The sequence below is a fragment of the Paroedura picta genome, chromosome 1 (genome assembly GCF_049243985.1).
Source record: "Paroedura picta isolate Pp20150507F chromosome 1, Ppicta_v3.0, whole genome shotgun sequence".
NCBI classification, from domain to species: Eukaryota; Metazoa; Chordata; class Lepidosauria; order Squamata; family Gekkonidae; genus Paroedura; species Paroedura picta.
Genome location: NC_135369.1, coordinates 98,290,281 through 98,307,448, shown reverse-complemented (window position 1 = coordinate 98,307,448; position 17,168 = coordinate 98,290,281). Strand labels below are relative to the sequence as shown.

Here is a 17,168-nt window from a genome sequence, read left to right as displayed (position 1 = left end):
TCTTCTACTTCTCCATGTCTGAAATATCTTATCTTCTTCATATCCTATTGGCTATACGAGATGAAATGTTACTTTAATTCAATAATTTATTTTCATTTACAATCTTCATTTCTCACTGGGATTTAGTATGAATTACAAGTAAAAGACAACTATTCAGAAGAAGAGTTGGTTCTTAGATGCCGCTTTTCTCTACTTGAAGGAGTCCTAAAGCGGCTTACAGTCACCTTCCTGTTCCTCTCCCCACAACAGACACCCTGTGAGGGAGGTGAGGCTGAAAGAGGCCTAACAGGACTGATTGGTCAGAACAGCTTTTTCACTGCTGTGATGAGCCCAAGGTCACCCCGCTGGCTGCGTGTGGAGGAGGAGAAGGGAATCAAACCCAGCTTGCCAGTTTAGAAGTCACCGCTCTTTACCACACCAAGCTGGCTCTGTCAATGAATGAGCTGATTATAAAATATAACATCTGAATAATACTGACCACTGAATTTAACAGCAAAGTAGCCCAAAGCAGAACATGCTCAGCATTGGAAAGCAGTTTACAACAAACAAAAGCATCAGAGACACCTAGATGAAACTTCTCTTTATTACGGTTTATCCCGTAATTCTCCTCCCCAGGAGCTCAAGGTGCAACACATAGTTCTCCCCCCCCCCCCCCACAACTGCAACCATTTCTGTGTTTGTTTGTACTTCTCTATGCTTTTGCCTGGAGGATCACTGTCCATGGGATCATGATGGGTCGGACACGACTTCACAACTAACAACAATGCTTTTGCCTCTCTGTATCTCCATTCCAACCTGAAAATGATTAGGCAGAGGATGAATGATCTCTGATTTGTTTGCCTAATGGAAATCCCAACATGTTCTTTTCATCAAATAAAAAAATCCAGTATGAAGTACGTGTTTGCGAACCAAGAAACTAGATTTTGTCAAATTCAAGCAGCTTATCTATTTGAAAGAATAGAGGACACTTACATGGAGGTATCTTAAGGTTTTGTGTGTGTTTTTTTTTAAATCCTGGCCAAAGAGGAGCTTGGACTACTTACCTATATCACTTGACATATGTCCCAGAACTTCAAATCTCCAATTTTTATATGCAGCATAATGTTGATACATGTCAAACATCTCTGCTGTGAACAGCATTGCTTCTTGTCCTCCAACTCCAGCAGTCGCTTCTAGGATAAGATCACCTTCATCTATTTCTTCTGAAGGAATCAAAAGCATCATTATCTGCAATACAAAACAGTATAGCTTTCTGATTTTTTTTATCAACAATAAAATTCCTTTCATCTGACTTAAATCACATCATCTTGTTGGAATGGAACAAAGTAAAACCACCACCATGCCATTTAATTTTGTTTACTATAGCAGTTTTTAATACGAGTCTAGTACTTGTTTGTCAAGTAGTTAAAGTTATTACCTACCCACCAATTCATCATATTATTTTCTCTCTACCCCATACCATTTCTAGGGGCTTTTTGCACGCCTTCAAAATAGCACAATGGTTGCCAATTGAAAACGCTACTGATTTGCTGTTATGCACAACGTCATCGACAATCTGCCACACACCTGAAACCAATCTGCAAAAAGCGCTTCCTTGTAGCGCTTTCAGGGAAATCCCCAAAAGTGGATTCACCCTCCGGAAAGCGATACACACCTGCAACCAATCTGCAACACTAGCGAAAAAGACCTGTGCGTTAACATTGTTGCGGTTTCTACAAAGTCCCTCCCCCTGGCTCTCTTCTCTGATCTTCCGGCGAAACGATCGCCATTTTTTTTTTCTCCGAGCGAGCGGGGATAAACGCACCAGCGAGCCTCTTTCAGTTTAGAGGCTTCCCCGGCTTCAGTCCCTCCCCTTCAGTCACTAAGCACAAAGAACAGAGAAGCCCGTTTGCTGATGTATTTTCCCTTTATTTTTTACACATTCATTCAGCCGAAAATCGGGCCCGTGAGAGGGGGGGGGGGATTTTTTTTTTTCACTCGGAGGGAGCGTGGCAACGATCAAACGACAGCTCAAACACACCAGGCAGCTGGATGGGTCTCTCCGTTGCAACGAATTAACACAGATTCGTTGCAATGGGTCTGTTTTTTTAAAAAAAAGCCTTTCTTAAAGGGAAAGGGGCTGTTTGGGAGCATGCTAACGGCTGCCCATTGGCTGCTTGACGGCCAGGGGCGGGACGAGCTCGGCAATAGCGCTTCCTTTCTAGCGATTTCTGCCGAGACCGGAAGCCTGTGGGAAACGCTACAAAACGCAACTGGATTCCACTACAAAGGCAGGTATGCATAACGACGAATTCCACTATTTTAAATGGCGATTTTTCATTCAGTGACCAATTTGCTACAAAGATCCCGGTGCGTAAAGCCCCCTAGTATTTACAGCTACACATCAAGTACTGTTACAACGGGTTTTTTTTTGGGGGGGGGGGAAGCACAGATCAAACTGTAGTGAAGTAGCTGATCTACTTCAGCAACAAGTAGAAGACTTAAAGCTTTTAGTTCGGCACCTGCTACCTTAAACATTTGCACAGAATGCTATTTCACATCCTTTAATGGATGGTGGGACACTCCCTAGAAAATCTAGTATACTTCTCTCGTGCAATGGTTAGAGTGTTAGACTCACATTCAAATCCCCACTCTGCATGGAAGTCTGCTGTGAAAACTTGGGTGAGTTACATACTCCCAGCAGTACTTACCCTACAGGGTTGCTGTTCATATACAAAGGAGAAAGTGGCAACACTGTAAGCTCCTTTGGGTCTCCAATGCAAAGGCAGGTGGGATATAAGGGAATAAGTAATTTACTATATTTCTATAAAACCTACAGTCAGATTTTACTGAATTATTTTCTCTCTCTTAATTTCCCCACAATGCAGCTTTTCACCTTTGAACAGTAGGTTTTCCATAATACATTTCTCCTGTTATCTACTGTGCTAAATTTCTCTCTACTGACCTTAGTCCATCTCTTATATTTTGAGAATCATTCAAAAAAGTGACTTTGCAGCATGGGAGCCACTGTGAGATCCCATGATGTAAGATTTGGTCCTATGGACATTAACCAACCTTACTTCCAGTTGCTGATTAATTAGGCATGCAACTCAAAAACCCATATATTAGTGAGTGAAGGGGGAGGAAGAAGTCTACATTTGCAGTAGTTCTCACATCTCAAAAGGTGGCATAAAATGAGACTCCAAGAGGTCGACAGACTCTGTTTGGGAAATAATTATTTTATCTTATTTTATTTATATACTAACCCTCTAGTGGACTGGCTCAGGGTGGTGTACATCAGTGATCCCCAACCCCCGGTCCGGGGACTGGTGCCGGTCTGTGGATCAGTTGGTACCGGGCCGCAGCTCCTCCTCATACTCCTCCCCGGCTGCTGCCTCGGGGTCTGCCCTGCCACTCTGCCGCCGGCTCACCTTTGGTGCTCTCCAGTGGCCACCATGGCTGGGGCTCCCCCTCGGCATGGCACTGCTCAGCTGCTGCTGCCAGCGCCCCCCAGTGGGCAGCAGGAAGTCAGGGGCACAGGGATAAAGCAAGTGGAGCAGGGGCTCAGGCAGCAGCGGCAACATCCCTCGGCAAAAGACTACCCCCACCCCCAGGCCTCAGTAAAATTGGCAAGCGTTGACCGGTCCCCGGTGATAAAAAGGTTGGGAAACACTGGTGTACATCATATTGTCAAAACATCAACAAAGTTAAAACATTAATATTGAATTTTAAAATACAAAAAAGGTAAAATTGAAAACTGAGCAATGATTTAGTTTAACATCAGATGTCAAGTATCAGAATAGCAGTATCAACAATCCCAGCTTCCTGACAAAAAGACTCTCTCTATGCCTTCTTTTGACTGATTAAACTTTGTTAAGTTTCAATTTAATCATTGCTCTACTGCAATCACAAATGAACAATCATAGTGTTAAGAATGAAATACCTGTTGTTTTAGTTCTACTATCTCTTTGCAACAAGAAACAACTTCCTTCGCTGCAAGCTTCCGCAAATCTTCATTTTCGTCTAGAACAATACAGTAAACTATTTTATAACCACTATATATAATTTTTATTAACATAATTACTACAAGTATTGTGTTAAGCTTCATAGCCACATCCATTTATGAAAATATTCTTCCTTTTGTTATTTGGAGCATGAATTATTGCTTTTCTGTTCCATTTATAAAAAGAACAAACACTGTTTAGACTGGCAACTTAATCCTAAACACATTTAGGATTGCACCTTCAAACTCTGTATCATGTTCTTTAATAGATTCTTTGAATTCCTCTTAAGTAAATAAATCTGATTTTCTACTATGAATATTTGGGGTATAAGATATTTTTCTGATTCTTTCTTACACAAGTAATCAAAAGTAAGCTTACTTCATTCTTTAGAATGTGTTTAAATAACCCTCTTTATAAACCTTTGTCAAGAGGGCATTTCTGTTAGATTGATCCAAGATGAATATCTTCCTCCAATAATTCAATTTGTTTTATTTGACTAAATCATTTGATATGCTGCAGACCCCTGGACAGTATGCATTTAGTGTCACTGCCTGGAACTCACTGAAGTACATAGCTCAACCGGATCCTGGACCAGTTGCTCACTCTGTCCCTTAGGCCTGTGGTGAGCATAAAATGGAGGGATGGAGAATTATGTTGCAACCCTTTTTGGGTCATCACTGGGGAGAAAATCAAAACAAATATCTAAAGTATTAATGAAGTGCTTTGTTAGGATGGGCAATCACCAGTGAGCTTTCATGGCAGAATGGTGATTCAAACCTGCATCCTCCAAATCCTTGTCTGGAACACTATGCAAGGGCAGCTCCTGCTGAGCAGCAGCAAGCAGCCAGGCCTGCATGAATTGTGCCAGTTGCATGGTGTTAAGTGGCTCAGTGGTTGTTGTCAGGCCTCTCCCCCTGCATTTCGCTGAAAGGCACAAAACCTGGAAATATTGCTGTGGTTGCCAAACAATGGCCACTGAGAGAATTCCTTTCATATAGCGACAGGTGCTAGCTTCTATTGGTGTGTGTGTGTTTAAACCCAATCTATTTTTTCCCTACAAACCTGAGGCATTTGTTAGGTTTGTAGAAACCTCTCTCCTGTTTGTTCATAGGTCCAACCATCCACAAATTTGGCCATGTCAAGAATTAAATAGATTTATGATACTTGATTTATGCCTTAAACTTGTCAGGCAAAACATTTTTCATGAGGAAAGAACCTTCCTCAGCTGCGGTAGACTCGGACCAGGCAGGAAAGTACCCAGCCGTCGTCAAGGGCAACTGAAAGCGGGAGAGAGGTCGGGGGGAAACAGAAATGGATCCAGGTACAACGGTTGCAATTACGGGGCCGGAGGAACGAGAGGCGTCACCTGCTGACTTTCTGCCTGTCAATGGGACCGAAACAGACCCGGGGGAAGCAGGCGGGGCCCTGGGCTCACCTTCCCGGGCCAGGCGTTCCGTGTCGCGCAGGTCCTGCTCCTCGGCCCTCAGGCGGCGAAGCAGCGCCGTCAACTGCTGCTGGGGCCTGCTGCACTGCTCCGCTCGCTGCTGCTGCTGCTGCTGCTGCTGCTCCAGGAAGCGCTGCAGGGCCGGCATGGCGAACAGCTCGTGCACATCAGGCACGCTGCTGAGCCTCCGCCCGACCACGGCGGAAGGGCGACGAACCCGTCTCTGCAGCAGACGCCGCGCCAGGAAACGCCACATGCCCCCCGCCGACTCCGCCACGCCCGGAAGCGGACCAACCCGCCGCTCGGGATGGCCAGGCGGGGAGAGAGGAGAGGCGCCCCACTTCCGGTTGTCATTTGGTGGTGCGCCTCGAGGGAGGGGGGGACCCAAAGCGGGAAGCCGCCTCCGGTTCATATCCGGGCAGTGCCACGTATGTCGCATAAGGACCGGGAAGGGGTAATGTTGTCTGAACAGTCTCCCCCCCCCCTTTCATCACTGTTTACGGTTCAGTCTTTAATTCGCTTTTCCATAGATGTAGGGGTGGCTAACTATGGCTCTCCAGATGTTCGTGGACTACAGTTCCCATGAGCGCCTTCCCCACTCCCTGCGCATGCGGTCCCCCTACTCGATGTGTCTGTAAACGGCGGCTGCCTCCCTTCGGCATGTCTCCGAAAAGGCTCGAGTGCATGCCGGCCTTCCGACTCCTTCCTCGGTATTTTCCGGACGGGCCCGTATCTGCTCCCGGCATGGCGATTGTGATTGGGGCGGGGGCGGGAGCGGCTGTACTTGGAAGGAGGCGTTTCGGAGAGAGGGCGAGACGATTGGCATAGCCGGCCTAGGATTACTTCGTCCGCCTGGCTCCTCTGTGACGTTGACGGATGAAAGGCTACGATCCGGTGTATTGCCTCGCTGGATTCTGTTTCAAAGCTTCGCTGATCACTTCGGCGTAAATCGCTTCCGCTCAGCGTGTGCGTAGCAATCCAATGGCGTTTCGTCCACGAGAATTGAACGATTACAATGAAAAACAGCGGCAGAAAAATGAAACGTTTAAATGACAATAACGACAGCTAGGGCTGGCGGACATGCCAAAAACCGTCCTGAGCCTTATGGGAGGACGATATATCAATATTAAATATCCAGATAGACCGCACAGCCACGGTTCAGGCCGATTAGTACAAAGGAATTGGCCTGCGGGGATTTTTAGAAACGTTTTAATTGGCCTTAAAGGAATGCTATTTAATAAATCACTAGAATAACTGGTGCTCGTCAATGGGGTTTTTGTGCTCTCTCACGCAGTCTTATCAGCCTTCCTACATATTAATGGCTGTTGGTCTGAAGACCGGATGATTTTGCTCCTGTTTTCCAAACTACTCCCTTCCCTGATCTGTGGGGCGCAACTGAGCACGAAATTGCACTTTAAAGACGAGCCAATTTGTTAGGGCGTCAGGTTTCATGAGTGAAAGCCCCTTTGCCAGAGTTAACTTGGCAGAGTCGGACTACCGAGATAGGCAGTTTATAAATTGAATGAATGAATAGCAATGGGAAGGGGAGGAGGATATCGCAATTCGACCTTGGAAGGTCCAGTTTCGCTGGACAAAGTGTGTGGGCACTTTAAATGCAGAGCACAGAGAAAATATGATCCAGTAAAATATAAGTTTTGTACGCTTAGGGTGGATGTACATTGCTGGGAACTGTTGATGGATTGGCAAAGCAGGATGCATCTGATTGCTGTATGGAACCTTTTATGGAGGGGTGTTCAAATGTACCTGTTCTTCTTGGACCAGGATTGTCATTCTGTGCTGCAGCCCTGTTGAGTTGGCACATGGGGCACTGTTCTACGTCTGGGTACTAGCAGGTTGTCTCTGAACTCTGCTGTTGGCATCATTAGAATGGCACAGGGTTCTGCTGCTGGGCTGAAGTACATTGCACTGATTCTGCTGCCCCTGGAAAAATGCCCCTCCCACTGAGCTTCTATTACAAAGATTCTCTGATGCGGACTTGGTCCTTTTGGGTTGGCACTGGTTTTGCTGGTAAGTATTGAACTAGTTCACTTTCACTACAGGGATTCTCTGGGGCATTCTGCTGGGCTTGTGCTGCTGCCTAGCTATGCTCCCCCCCCCCCGTGGATGTTGGGGGGGGGGATCTCCTGGACCAATCTCTTTGAAACTTGGGGATTGTTTTGAGTAAAGGCTCCACCTGCAAATTTGGTGCCTCTACCTCAACCCTAGCCTCCACCAGACCACTGAATAGACCAGAGAGATTTCCCATTGACTTTTATGGCTCCATAGGGTATGCTGAATCCCTATTTTGGTACTGGGGTGATTCTCCATATACTGAATTGATTCAGCCCGAATCTAGAAAAAAAAAACTATAGGGAGGGGGGTATTCTTCAGCAGTCTCTTTCACACATTGAGAGCCTAGTCCTCCTACTAAGCATGTGACTGGATGGCCGCACCCCCCTTCCCCATATATTACTGTGACTTTCAGCCACAGGCAGTTGCTGCTCCTGGGAGGGTGGGGGGCTGTTCCAGCGATCTCTGGCTATACTGGTCACTGGGTAGCCTGAGGCCTCTGCCACATGCAAGGCCTTGTGTGGTGCCTGCTCCCTTGTCAGACGATCCAGCGGCCTTCAGCCTAGAGCAGTGGCCACAGCATGGCTTGAACCCCCAGCATCACCCTGCCATGGATCACCTGGTAGCCTTAGCCAGAGGCAGCCACTGCTGTACAGGGGCCTCTGGCATATTGGGCTTTGCTTGGCCTTGGTCCTGCCATGCATGTGGCCTCACTTCTGGATTGTGGCTCTGCTGCTTCTGCAGGTGAAGGGGGTTAGTTCAGTGTGTCATCTCAGCCCCCTTCCAAGGTGGTTCTTCGGCAGGGGAGAGCTCACAACCTCCAGATGCTTTGTGTTTTTACCCTGAGGCCTGGAATCACAGTATTGGCAATGGGAGCGAGCAGGAGAAGAGGTTTGTCCCCCTGCAGGCAGCAAGGGACATTTGCCCAGTGCTGAACCCTTGACTCTACAGTCCACCCTCCTTAGCCCATGGGGCCTTATAGTGAGGACATATAAAGTTGGAGTTTACCAGCTACTATCCTTTATAAAGTTACTAGCAAGAGAGCCCACTGCAACCAGGAATGCAATGGGCGCTAGGACCCAGGCGACACTGGCAGGTGCAGATCTCTCTCCCTGGCAGCAGGAGCCATAGCAGGTAATCAGTGGTCATTTGTGTTTTGGCAGGGCTCTCTGTGTGTCTCTCTCAGGCATCTGAGAGTGAAGTGGCTAGCGTCCGGGGAAGGAGGGTGGGAGCTGGAGAGGGAGGGCCACACCCCAATTGGCCCTATTCTATTTCAGACAGCCAGGACACTCCACCCCCAGGGCTGTTTCACAAATATTAAGTGGAACACTGGATAAGTATTATCTTTATTACCTGGCATTACCTTTTATGGCATACATGGCCCGGCCTGGCAAAGCGACATTTATGTCAGATCTGGCCCTTGTAACAAATGAGTTTGACACCTCTGATTACATTGCCTTATGTGGATCAGCTCCTTGTGGAGGAAACTTCGGTGCTCAATCCATACCAGTCAGGATTCTATCCTGGCAATGGGGTGGAGATGGTGCTGGTCGCCTTGGTGGATGATCTCCAGTGCCAGCTAGATGGGGGTGGTTCGGCCATTCTCGTAATAGATCTGTCAACAACATTTGATGTGGTTGACCATGAGCTTTTGGACCACCACCTCGCAGGGAACGAGATTTGTGGGACGGCCCTTCAGTGGCTGCTCTCCTTCCTATGGAACTGGACACAGGGTCATGGGGGGGCATGAGTTGTCATGCCCCTTTTAACTCCTATGTGGGGTTCCACAGGGTTGGTCCTCTACTCCACGCTCTAACATCTTTATGTACTTTCTGGCCCAACTGGTCAGGAATATTGGGATGGGTTGTCATCAGTATGCAGATGACACTCAGCTCTATCTTCTCATGGATGGCTGACCAGACTTCCCCCCCAGATACATTTACCTATTGTTCGGAAGCCATAGCTGGGTGGTTAAAGCAGAGTCGGCTGAACCTCAACCTCTTTAAGACAGAGGTACTGTGGCTGGGAAGGAAGGGGGAAGACCAGGATGCATGTTTACCCACCCTGACTGGGGTGCAACTTAACAACTCGCTCTGTGCTTGGAATCTAGGTGTGCTATTGGACACCTCACTTACTATGGAGGTGCAGGTCACAAGAGTAGCGCAGCTGGTGTTTTTCCATCTTTGCCAGGCAAGGCTACTAGCACCCTATTGGTCCCCAGAACACCTGGCCACAGTGTCCATGTGACGGTCAGCTCCAGGATTGATTTCTTAGCTCGCTTTATGCGGGTCTAGCCTTGTCCTTGATACAGAAATTGCAGCCACTGCAAAATGCAACAGCCAGGGTCCTCAGTGGAACATCTTGGAGGGCCCTTATTCAGCTGGTGCTGAGGCAGCGGCATTGGTTACCAATTGCAGCCTGGACCAAGTTCACACCTACATTCCTAACAATCTGAAAACTGCCAACATTATCAAAGTCAATTCAAAAAATAATTTTTAAATGCCAGTAGTCTTTATGATATTAGGAAGGTCAGTGAGCAAAAGTTTTTACATAAAAATTAAGAATATATTTCTAATGACGATACTTCCAACACATTTATTAGAATTTAACAAATTTGGAAAATCAGCAGAAAACTCAACTATGTTCTGTGCATCAGATTGCACCAGACAGACAGCTTGGTTGCAGTGTTGGCCTAAGGCAGGCCTTTTCTGCCCTGGGGTTTCTTGACATCCTTTGGAGGGTGTACTGCATGGGTAGGAATTAAGTTTTAAATATATTTTTAAAAATTGGTTAAACATTTATTGGGTGATACAACCATATATGGTCATGTCAACCTGCCCCCTCTCCCAAAATGGCCGATGTGCCTGGAGGGGGTGGGTCCCGGGTGGGTGTGTACACAGTTGTGCTTCCCAACCATATTCTGCATGATCACGCCACTTCTGGGGTTTTTTGAAGCCTGATGAACACTTCAGGGGTTTCTCAATGGTAAAAATGTTGAGAAAGGGTGGACTAGGGTCTGGCAGGCCTGGGTTATATCCACTCTGCCATGGAATCTTGCTTGGTGATCTTGGGCTGGTCACACACTCTCAGCCTAACCTATCTCACAGGGGTATGCGGATAAAATTGAGAGAAAAATTAAGTTTTGGGTTCCCATTGTGCAGAAAGGCAGGGCATAAACAAAGAAAAATAAATGTTATTTAATAACAATGATCATATCATAGAAGCCTCAATACCAGAGACTGTTTTTATCAGATGGTGAACAAGAGGTGAAAGAAGTTAAGACTGGCTATCAGCGATGTTGGAAAAAAGTTACAGACTCTTGATATTTTAAAAAATGTAGATTTATTTTCTGATTCTTAGCAATGGGAGCAAACAGCTTTATTCAGAATGCAAATTGTAACATTATCCCTATCCCTCCACTAATAATCATGGTTGCTTCGCCATTCTCCCATCATCTCTGCTCCTTGTCAGATTTTGTCTGGCTCAGGTTATCTTTGGTTCCTCTGGTCTTTCATTAATGGAGACCATTTAATTATTAGCATAGTTTTTGAAATTAGAATTGCCACATTCTTCTACCAGGTATGAAACTAGACTAGCCAGATCCCAAAGGCAGAAATGACCAGATCTTTTTCTGGTATGGTTAAGTTCTGCAATTTTCATGCATCACCATTTCTGACAAACATACCTCCTCATGATACAGGGACGACATGATCCCAGTTCTATATGCATTCTGGCCAACTATCTGCAATACACATGCATTTCAAGGCATAACTTTCCTGGATGGAAAACCAGGCATAAATATTGAATTAGCTGCCCATATTTCACTTGAAGAACTGGGCTGAGATCTTGCGTCGCAACAGTAGTGCACACTACTATGAATTCAAAACCTCCTGGTACTATGGATTTTCACATATATATATTCTGGAGGGTTAACCAGTCTTTATCAGCAAAGTAGTTATTTAGGAGAAAGATATGGGGAACCTTTCTGTGGAGCCCAGTTGCCACCTGGCCCCTTTCCCATTGGAGTCTACTGGACTTCTATAATTCATCAGAAGCAGAGAGACCGTTTTTCATCAGGATGCCTCCTACCCCGTTTCCTTTTCAACTTCTTTGAAGACCAGAGAATCAGGGAAGCTCCCATGTGTGTTTCCTATTTCTCTCATTAGCTACATTGAATTATTACTTTGAAAGGGAAAAGCAAGATATATGTATTTATATATAAATAAATACACAGGACTTTAACATACAGGTTCTGGATATAACAAAATTCAACTGGAGTAGAGCTCACAGAATGTGACTCTCCTGATTCCCCTTCCACCTTCAGCTCCCTGCGCCCCCCCCCCCCCCCCCGCCAGTTGCTCCTAAAGATTTGGGAACTCTCGGCAATTGCATGGGCTGAAGAAGAGTTGGTCTTTATACCTTACTTTCACTACCCAAAGGAGTCTCCAAGTGACTGAAAATCCCCTTTGTCTCCCCAAAACAGACAGCCTGTGAAGAGGGTGAGCAGAGAGAACTTGGAGAGAAATTGCTCTGTGAGAACAGCTCAAACAGGTCAGTAACAAATCCCAGGTCACCTAGCTGGCTGCATGTGGAGGACTGGCTCTGCAGATTAGAAGCCACTGCTCTTAACCACTGCACCAAGCACAAGGACTGCAGTGGGAAGAAGAACTAGGTAGGAATCCCTGCCCTATTGTATGAATGGAAGTTTGCTTCTACTATTATACAAGCTACAGTGCTTTTTTTAGGGATAAGTTGGTATGCAGTTACGTTCCTCATTTGCAATGTCTGTGCATCCTTGAATTGACTAGCTTGATGACTTGTTCCCCATTAAAAACAAATGTTTTGAGTGTGCTTTCATCTTCACAGTGACAGTGTTGGGCTGGTGGCTGGGCTTCACAGCCATTGCTCATGTGTATTGGCTTGCTTGGATTGTGCATTCATGCTTGGGCAGGCCATGCATAATTTAGAATCACCTGCCACTTTTGCACTTGCACAGCTACTTAACACATGCTTGGAACTGACTGGATCAAACAACAGTGCCTAGGCTGCAAAGTGAGACCATACAAAATATTTAAAATCATCTATTCAGTACACGTGCTGCTTTTGGCCTGTGCAGCTGGCAGCATTCTTCTGTCAGTGGAGCTTATTGTGCTGGCACATGCTCAAAATGTATTGGATTGAACTGCAGTTCCCAGGTGGCAGTGTGAGAACACATACACCTGCCAGATACAAAATGAACATACTTGAGCATAGATTTAGAACTTTGTTCATCTTAAAGATGCCACTGGACTTGAAACATGAACATACGCAGCTTTGGATCAAGCAGGCACTTAAGAGGAGCAACAGTAGACTACTAGAGGGGCATGCTGTATGGTCTCCCTTCTCTCCATGATGTCCAGGACAGCCAAGGAAAACCCCTCCTTTGGTCAGTATTTTTTCCCTATTGGATATCAGGAAACATTAGCTAACAGATGGAGAAAAATACAGCCATGGCAACATAATGAAAGAATATACAAATCACAAGTATTTGAAATCCATATCCAAGCACTAGGCAAAATAAATGGACTACAATAAAAAATACACAGATCCCACTCCCCACCCAAGACTGAAGCATATTTTTAAACTTTGTCTTTTTAACAGGAAGATGACAGGAAGGGATGTGGAGAAAGTGTAATAATATACTGAATGTGATCCAAAAGTTTTTTCAAAGTCTGATGGACTTGCTTGAAATTTGCAGTCAAATTGCAATCCATACAGAAGGTAGATTGAGCATCCAGCTATGCTTTAATTGGGGCCTAATAAAAGCCCATAACATAAACATAAAACTTCAAGAAAGGAAGGTTAAAAAACACTACAGGTGACTTGCTCTTATAATGAAAGGAATCACAACATATGAAGGAGAGGGATGTTTTCTCTGTGTTTCATGCCACTCTGTGGCTAGTTATAATCCCAGATACATAGGAGAGTGAAGTTACTGGCATAAAGAGTTTGGTAATTTAGAGTCCATTTAATTCAATAAAAAGATGCAGAAAATTCGTATAAATGAGAGACATATAGGTTTTTGAACAACCAGATTGTATATATAATTTATTCACATTATTTTTATTCAAAAGAATTATATTTATTTTGTATATATGTGGTCTCATGAAAATCCAAAATGAGAATTAAATACATTTTAAATCTATATGTCTATAAGTAGTAAGCATAACTGGCATCTGTTTAAAAAAGGTTATTGTATATTACATGCACAATCCTCTTGTTTGAATCATAGATTGCTCACAGTTTGCAAATATACTCATAGCAATGAGATTATGTTATGCTCTAGCCCACTCCCCCTAACATCTAGTGGAAAACGGAGTTGTTTGAAATATCTAAAACTGCCATGAAATATACCTTGCAGTTCTTATCATCACAGAATGTAATACCAACAACTTGTGTAAAAAAAGGGCATGTATCCCATTGACTTAAAGTATACATTCATTCTTAGGAAGAACATTTCAAAACTGTTATCCCATATGTTCAATCTACAAATCCTTTAAAAATAAGGATTTGGATCAAAATGTTAACACAATCTCATTGCAATATTATACCAACACAATTTTTGAAATGTTGGTTTAAATGCTATATATTTCCAAATACAGATAAAAGGAAGTCCTGTGCTAGAATTCAGGATAGTATTTTCAGGCCCTTATATTTAGAATTTACTAAGTTTCCTCAAAAAAAAGAAAAAAAGAAAAAGATATTCTGTCAAACTGACAACTTGCCAACTGTATTAAAAGTATCTTATAAAGATAGCTTCTCTTTAACAGGTCACCATCAAATAGTAACATCAAAAATATGAAGTCTAAATACTGAAAAGTGTATACATGCGATATTATCTAATTACATAGTACCTAGTTGTGTGCACCATAGATAATTGTGTCTCAAATACTGTAACAAACCTGAATTCACACCATATAAATATATACAGACAGAGAACTATATGCTGAATACCGTAATTAATACAACTTCAGCTGTGGTGCTATAGACATATAATACCACAGTTAATTCAACTTGTCAGGAAAAAAAAGTATCTTCAATTTATTTTGTTATGAGAATTTCACAGTAGGAGGAGGCAATTCTTTGTTGACCTTCCCCCTCCCTCCTCCTTCAGGGGGAAAAAAACTTTTTGTTTTGTAAACATCTTCAGAGATATATCTTTAAAATTTATTCATAATGGTAAATAACTAACCAACATGAATAAAGTATGTCATAACACAATAATATTTTCCGACAAAACAGGTATTTATTAAAAGAATGTTTTTTTTATAAATAAGTTGTCTTGCATTTTAATCTACAATTTCATAAACAACAATATATTTTAAAAGTGCTGAGTATGGTAGGATAGTCAGCAACGCCAGTGTAAACAGATCTTTTTATGTTTTCTGCTTTGCAGAATTCTCTCTTTTTTTCTGTTTTAACCCCCATTTTGTCAAACACTACAACAGTGAAAAGAGTTGCATAGGGAATAAAGAATAGCCCTTTGAAGTCGTATCTCCTGAATTCTATATAAAGTACAAAATCAAATGAGCATAAGAAACAGCTAGCTAAATTGTCCATGTCTCCCTCCCTTCCCAAGTTAAAAGCATACAGAGTTCAAGTAAATAATAAGTAAAATTTCCCCATGTCTGCCCTTTGACACTTATTTAATAAATTAAATATGAAGAGGTAGTATAAAAAGAAACAGCCCTCCCCTTAACAAATAAATGGCCTAATGGTCAGAAAATAAATACTTAAAATGGGGCATACAGACCTCTGGACAGCATAACAGCAAATATCTTGATAGTATGTGGGCACTGAAAGGATGACCTCTGGCACTGTCATGGGAAGATCCAGTTCTATGTGTGATTCCCTATCAAGAAATAACTATGCTAACATACTTTTGGCCACAGAAATAGAGCTTTAAAGGGCCAGCTATTGAGTGCTCTTTTGGTACAAATTTCACTGAAATGAATGAGGCTTCTGCATTAGCACGCTGAGTGGTTTGCATCCATGCAGTGGTGAGCTCAGGGATTGACCCTTGGGAATAACATGCAGACAATGGGCTGGTGGCTGAGAAGTCACTTCTGCTCAGCATCACAGCAATTTTACTTTAAAAAGAATTGAGCTCACTCACATCAATAGACTAATGTAATGGAGAACAACTGGGCTTATTCAATCTCTTTGAGCATAAGGCCCACCATTCTCAATATTAATGAAGGCTTCAATGTTTATCTGTTCAGTGTCCAATTTTTAAAAAGCAGCTCCAAGAGAATACCTTAGTACCATTTTGGATATATATGAAAAGAGAGTTTTCGTAAATTATCTTCTTAAGGCCGAAACACAGATCGGAATATTAAAAGTTTTAAAAGAACATTAAGCAGCTGCCTGTAAAACTAAACAAGCTGCAAAGGGTATAATCTGCAAAGAAACTCTCTATTGGTGTTCTACTTGGGCCAAACCATTTCAAGGTGAACATGAACTAAACCTTCACAACAAAGTTGTTGTTTTTAAATCTCACAAGGAATCCTTCAAAATGTGGATGCCAGAAGACTGCATTAGTCTTCTTTAGCCATCCTTTAAATAACAATTTGTTTTAGTTTGTGGAAAAAACACACATTAGCACTTTTAAGAAAAGAAAATTATCTTACAGACAGAAGATGCTAGTCCTCAACATGGACTGAAATGCTACATGTAGGCATTTTTTAAATTAAACTTTAAAAAATAAACATTAAACTATCAACCTTGGTTATGTGGGTGTGTGGATATTTTTGTGGGTTTTTTTTTCCTTTTCTTTTTTTGCTGAATTACATAACATTACACAATAGTATTAGATAACTGGATAGCCAGTCTTTAATAAATCAGTTACAGAATCTGACATCTGAAATGTACATTGATTCTCTGTTCTTAAAACAATAAAAACAATGTCAGCGCATAGACTATGTCATCCCAACCTGGATCCCATTGTATGGTTTGTGCTTTTTTGTTGGGATTTTGACATTTCAAACTCTGTAACGAAACTGCCATCGTTTTGGCAGTCAACAGCCAGAGGAATCCCCCTGTTTTGAATTTTAAATAAATGATGGTAAATAACTCTCTTTTTCTCTTATATAGAAAGTTTGTCGGTTTGACATAACAATGAATTTCATTCCACAGAACATTTGGAATAATCTTGCTACACTTTCAATGTCAGCATACTTTTAAATATGTAAGTTACTTTCTTACTTGATCCAATGGTTTCTGCGTACTGTGTATTGCACAAAAGGTTTTCTTTAAATATAGATATAATTTATGTTGTTGGATTAAATATTGGAACAACTAAGTGGCAAGTGAAACATTCTTGCTTTGCACATGCAGTGTGAGGATACACAAGGAAACTCTTTATAAAACATTGCAGTCTTGACTGCAGTTGTGAAAGGTGCATGAAAGAAATATGATTTGGCAAATACATTCCCCCCCCCTTCCAAACTCAGGCATGAAAGACCTCGGTGAAACGTTAACAAAGACCATTATGTGTGTTTGTTTTCTTCACAGTAGCCTGAGTAGTGCTAAACTGTAGTTCTCCAGGAACTCAGTTCCAGATGTTATTAAACGGCTAAGGTGAAGACAGCTGTAATATAAAATGAGGGCTCACAGCACATCTTTCAGCTACG

The 17,168-nt window shown here is 43.0% G+C and overlaps 1 protein-coding gene and 1 long non-coding RNA gene across 6 annotated transcripts in view; one reads left to right on the top strand and one right to left on the bottom strand.

Annotated features, from left to right (window-relative positions):
* MTRF1L (mitochondrial translation release factor 1 like) overlaps positions 1 to 6,076 on the bottom strand; it is a 26,091-nt gene extending 20,015 nt beyond the window's left edge. For 2 of the 4 annotated variants that reach the window (XM_077349218.1, XM_077349209.1), the window contains exons 1-3: positions 5,419 to 6,073; positions 3,923 to 4,002; positions 1,044 to 1,227 (exon numbers count right to left, since the gene is read on the bottom strand). In XM_077349218.1, the coding sequence (XP_077205333.1) occupies positions 1,044 to 1,227; positions 3,923 to 4,002; positions 5,419 to 5,866 (712 nt within the window). In that variant the 5' untranslated portion in view covers positions 5,867 to 6,073. Of the gene's footprint in view, positions 1 to 1,043; positions 1,228 to 3,922; positions 4,003 to 5,418 lie in introns of all 4 variants that reach the window. The other 2 variants (XM_077349227.1, XM_077349268.1) reach the window with 2 other exon arrangements.
* On the top strand, positions 6,016 to 17,168 carry LOC143843366 (uncharacterized). 2 transcript variants are annotated; one of them, XR_013233541.1, is made up of 4 exons: positions 6,016 to 7,455; positions 11,981 to 12,048; positions 16,672 to 16,723; positions 17,050 to 17,142. It is a non-coding gene; the product is annotated as an uncharacterized LOC143843366 (long non-coding RNA). The 2 variants fall into 2 exon arrangements; XR_013233542.1 differs by lacking the exon at positions 16,672 to 16,723 and having other exon boundaries at positions 17,050 to 17,168.